The sequence below is a fragment of the Actinia tenebrosa genome, unplaced genomic scaffold (assembly GCF_029948245.1).
Source record: "Actinia tenebrosa isolate PJP-AT-01 unplaced genomic scaffold, QUT_ActTen_1.0 PGA_scaffold13__45_contigs__length_12533684, whole genome shotgun sequence".
Lineage (NCBI taxonomy): Eukaryota > Metazoa > Cnidaria > Anthozoa > Actiniaria > Actiniidae > Actinia > Actinia tenebrosa.
The window spans coordinates 2,231,626-2,236,720 of record NW_028292573.1 but is presented as its reverse complement, the minus strand read 5'-3'; the positions used below and the strand labels follow the sequence as shown (position 1 = coordinate 2,236,720).

General features: G+C 36.1%; 1 protein-coding gene across 1 annotated transcript; it reads right to left on the bottom strand.

Annotated features, from left to right (window-relative positions):
• Positions 1-1,980: 1,980 nt before the first annotated feature.
• On the bottom strand, positions 1,981-2,883 carry LOC148911600 (somatostatin receptor type 5-like). Its single transcript, XM_089029172.1, has one exon. It carries the CDS (start codon positions 2,881-2,883, stop codon positions 1,981-1,983), a length of 903 nt encoding a protein of 300 aa, XP_088885298.1.
• Positions 2,884-5,095: the final 2,212 nt, after the last annotated feature.

The following is a 5,095-nucleotide window of genomic DNA, read 5'->3' as shown; positions in this document are numbered from 1 at the left end:
AAGTGGCTTTGATGCCGTATTTTTGTTTTCTTTGTCAAATATTAGAAGTCCTAATATTATAATTAAGGGCGCTCTGTGGCGCGATTATACCTCATGAAAAGTAATTTCCTCCTTTACATTTTGCTTTAGTTTCGATACGAGACCCCTTTTATTTCAAGGGTAAGTAACAGAAATGTGGAGCAAGCAGTTCCAGGAAAAATGACTCCAGTTCAAAATAAAATACGCAATGAATGAAGATAAAAATAGTCATAAGCACGATTTTGAAGTTAAGCTTTTATGGCCCCTTCAATATAATGTACACTTGAATTCTACAAAATTTCATTTCAAAATTAAACAAATAAACACTATAAAACCTATGAAATGTAGCACTTGCCTTCTTTTTTTCTCTCCTCCATTTTCGTTTTTTTCCTCTCATGAAATAGAAGGTTATGATTGGTCACTTTTCACTATAACATCATGCATTGCGAGCAGTGTCCAACCCCTTTTAGGACCCCCCGAGATAGCAATGAAAAATAAAAAAGAAACCATTGTGCTTGTCATTGGCCAGATATGACAACTACATGTCACAAACTGCAAACCGTCATTAGTCATAATTGATTTCACATAACTTGTTAAGGTAGTACCGGACAGAAAGGATTCATTTGACGAGTTGCAAATAAGCTTCAAACTGAATTCTAGAAGCAAAATTCGGTATCTCATCGAAATACGTTCCTTGTTATAAATATATCGAGAATTCAGTGTGGTACTAGCGTGGACATAGTATTTCTATTTTAGAAGTAGTATTAATATTCAAAGCTTTGAATTCAAAGAAAAAAATAGGGGTTTACCATACTAATAGACGAGCTATAAGCGACAAAATCTTAATTTTCCATTCAAAATGACCATTCCTGGCCGCGCGGACCTGGGTTCTAGTACTACATACATTCCCTTGAAACTTGTGAAATAGGCCTTTTGCAATAAATTGACATGTGATTATTACTGGATGGCAAAAAGGAAAAAAAAAAAAAAAAAAAGGAAAATTAGAATTCATTTTATTTTACTGGATTACTAATGTCGTATCCAAACTTTTTTAGAAAATACTTTTTTCCTTCATAAGATACTTTTGATTTCAAGATGCGAAGCAGTTTAAAGTTTGTTTGCCAAACAACAGAGCCTCCGCCTAGGGACCTTGAGCTAAATTGATTCGTTTTCAAAGTGATATATCAGCACGTGACTGTTTTTTTGCAAAAGGCTATGTTTACTACAAAGTTTTACTTCAAATTGAATTTTTTAAGAATACGTTTTTGAAAAGTATACAGCAGGTATTATACGGTTAGTAAGCAGGACTACGAGCCGTAAATAGGTATTCAGCCGATCAGTATATATTACGGGCTATACTTACATTGTATTATAAGCTAAATTTTTTAATCATTTGTGCAGTATTTTTTAATACGTCCCCTTGTTGCACTCATGGGAACGCAGTTGGCCATCGAAATTCAAAAATATGGGCAAATACTGGGCAAAATGTTGCAACGGGGATTGATCCGCTATTGTCGGAGTCGGACCCGTGAATGATTAAGACATATAGTTGACTGGCTCTATTTCGAAAATATGAATTATAATCTTAGTATATCTGGAAGAATTTTCTTTTCAAACAGTCCCATATCATTTCATCTCATCAAAAACTGAGTCAATCAGTTATCCGTATACCCGTTAAATATTGTACATCCTTTGTTTGTTATAAGATCAATCACTAAAGATCAAAATTAGAAGTAAAACTGTTCTAGCTTTGTCCGCTTTTTTGCACATGATACCACGCTCTTTCCAGCCGTCCTTTATATAACTTACGATTATAAAATATAAAGAACTATTGAGTAAATCAAGAAAACTAAGACTAAGATGATAGTTCTAGTGACTGGACTACACCAAGTTTAGGTTCTAGATCATCAGAAAACTCTACTCGCATGGAATCAATTTCTTTCTCCAGTCTCCCACACTCGATCAAGCACAAAACGGGTGTTTCAGTATCTCTTTAAATGCTTGTCGAAAATTCGTGCTCTGGAAAGTGTAGATGAACGGGTTGACTGCAGCCTCCACGAAGAAGAAAGCTGCAGCTATCTGGAAGTATCGTTTAAAGGTGTCATCATCGATGGATTTTAAGATCAAGGTGATAAACAAAGGAAACATAAAAAGTCCAAACACTGAAATTATCGAGAGAGACAGTTTGACGAGTTTACGCTTATCACGAGCATCTTCTTCTGCGGCGGATGGCACGTTCTGTGGTCTGACTTTGTTCTTGAAGTACAGTTCACGAACGATTTGGAAGTAGCAGAAGCTGGTAATGAAGAAAGGAACGAAAACGATGACAGCCAGGAAAATTAGTTCATAGATTATGAATCCTTTTGTCCGTTTACCAACTACACAACACAAATAATCTTCATCATATTGACCAAATATGTAGTAAGGGAGAGTAAGAAGGAGCCCTGAAATCCAAAGACCGGTGACAGCATGTCCTATTGTATCTTTCTGAAGTCGTTTTCTAATCTTCATCGGTTTGACCAAAGCATGATATCTCTCGATGGACATCAAGGTCACCGTGAGGATAGCAACCACATTTGCTGTTGCTGGTATATGAAAAGAAATCAAGAACTTGCACAAAAAGTCGGCGAAGTGATCTGGATTTAAGGGAGTGGACTGAACTAGCATCAGTGGCAAAAACAAAAAGCTAACGATATCTGAGATGGCAAGGTTAACAAGAAGACAGTTGGTTGTTGATCGCAGAGATCGCTTTTTCCATACTGCAATGACGACGAACGAGTTGCCAGCGACACCAAAGATGTACAACACCGGGCCAGCGATAGCGACCAAATAGTCTTTGGCGTCGTCGATTAATTTAGATTTCATTTTGTTAAATGCCCTGCAACTATAGCCAAATATTGGCAAGGGAGACACCTCCGAGTCTGTGCATTGCCTACCTTCTCACGACAACAAGGCAGATTCAAGAAATACACTTTAGAAAGTTTGATTGGCAGGAAATCTAAAGCCTTAATTAATGCTCCGTTCTTCACGGTTTAAAGTGGTGTATCAATTGGTTTGGTTAATTGTGTTTCAAATATTCAAATCAACCTTTAAACTTGCAATTTTGCTGTTAGCTAAGCGTCGGGTATTATCGGATGAGATTATATATATTAAGTGCCCTTACCAAATTTGACGTTGCAGCAGAAAAGTGGGCGTACCGCGTAAAGTGCCTTTGTCCAGTCACTTTCACCGGCTTCATTGGAGACAGTTCTATTAAAACCCTTTGGTATGAAAAGATAACTCTTTTATTTGGCAACAACAATGATAACTTACAAGTGTCACGGAGCTACTCTTTTGTACTTACAGTATATTAAATAAAGGGGACTATAATAAGGCGGTTGTTTGGTTAGTTGGTGTGTTGGTTGTTCAATTTTTGCAGTCCAGCTACTTATTGGAATATTGGCTAGTTCAAACCTGTCTAATGGGAATTAATATTTCCCGCGTAATTGTTTATACCTACCATGCAATACATCAGCTGTTTTTCATTATTCTGCATGCGTCCTCAGTAATTGCCTTAGCATTTCTGTTGCGGTTACCCTGGCTTGAATCATTTTCTTTTTGTTCATTTTTACTGATGGTTGGCTGCGGTTCAACTTGGGGTTTTTTTCCGTGTTACGCCCGTTTTTACTCTGATTTTTAGTGTTTTGAATGCAACCTCTTGTTGTAGACATTTTGATATTAGTGTTTGTTGCCCTGGTAATGAGGATACTTCAAAGCACTTTTACCACAGAGTAAACAACGCTAAATAGGACAAGTTATCGGTGTAACTCTAAGGCTAACTATTTGAAGTCTACTTCTTGACAGATAGCTAGGTTTTACTTGGTGTTTACACCAACGATGGAATTGGTCTAACGCAAAAAAATGTAACAGCCGTGTAAATCGACAGAGAGTAAAACCAGAGTAATTCAGTGTTAAATTCCTAGTGGAACCACAGCAAGTGTAATTACTAGTTATTTATTTAGTTGGCGAAGGTAATAAAATAAAATTAAAATAAAAAGTATGTGAGAACTTTGTTGGTGAGTTGCTTGGCAAGTTATCGTGAAAATCCTGATCCTACGATCCTGCTTGATATTACGCATGTACTAAAACTATATGTTGACCATATTAGTTTCTCCTTCTGTTATTCCGATAGTACTTAATTAGTATAGGAAATCGCACGATCTCGAGTAAAAGTTCGGAATTTATACAAGTGATGGTAGTGAGGTACGAGTGATGTTTTGAAAGTTTTTAAAATTGGAAGAGCCTTTTAAGCGAGTCCAATTTGAGAACTTTCAAAACATCACGAGTATCTATAAATTCCGAATTGTGCGAGAACACTGTGCAACTTTTTGTTTATAATACACTCAACAAAATTGAAGAATTTAATTGGGACTCTACAAAGTAAAATTTGGGATTTAATTGTAGTCCTCTTGTCTAATCAGATTCGAGTAATTTTGTTGAGTGTATTATAAGTCCAATAACCAATGACATCTTCCTTTTTCCCCTCGTTCGTCACTCCTATTCTTTTAAGCCATCTTCCACTCGTTCACTTTTTTTTTTTTTTTTTTGTCTCATTCATAAGCTGCACGTCTCTATGAGTAAATTGTTATCTTGATATAGACAAAGTCATTGTAAGGATTTCATAATGTAATCCCCCCAATACTTTATCGCTCATGAGTTCTTTGTATTATTGACAATTCTACCACCAGCGAAGCATCATGATAGTGTAATAGTTGTTTACAAGCTGGAAGATTGTGGGGGATATAGTATGTACAATGTTTCACGAACGACGTGATCAAGATGTATGGTCAACCACAAGTGTTTCACACTAGGTTTGAAAATGGTTCAATAGAAGATTTATGACAAAACATAAAGAAAACTACTCGAAAATTGGTTCCACATTTAATTGTAGAAAAAAAGAATGAAAAAGTTGCCGTGAACATCTGCCTATTGCATCACAAGTAATGTTGTATCCTATAAGCGATCACTAGAATAAAGTTTAATGGCAAAAAAGGTTATTGCAACTAATTTTCAAAATCCTGACCAAGACCGTATTTTG

Coding starts and splice junctions, on each gene's coding strand:
- LOC148911600 (XM_089029172.1), bottom strand. CDS start 2,883: ATGAAATCTAAATTAATCGACGACGCCAAAGACTATTTGGTCGCTATC.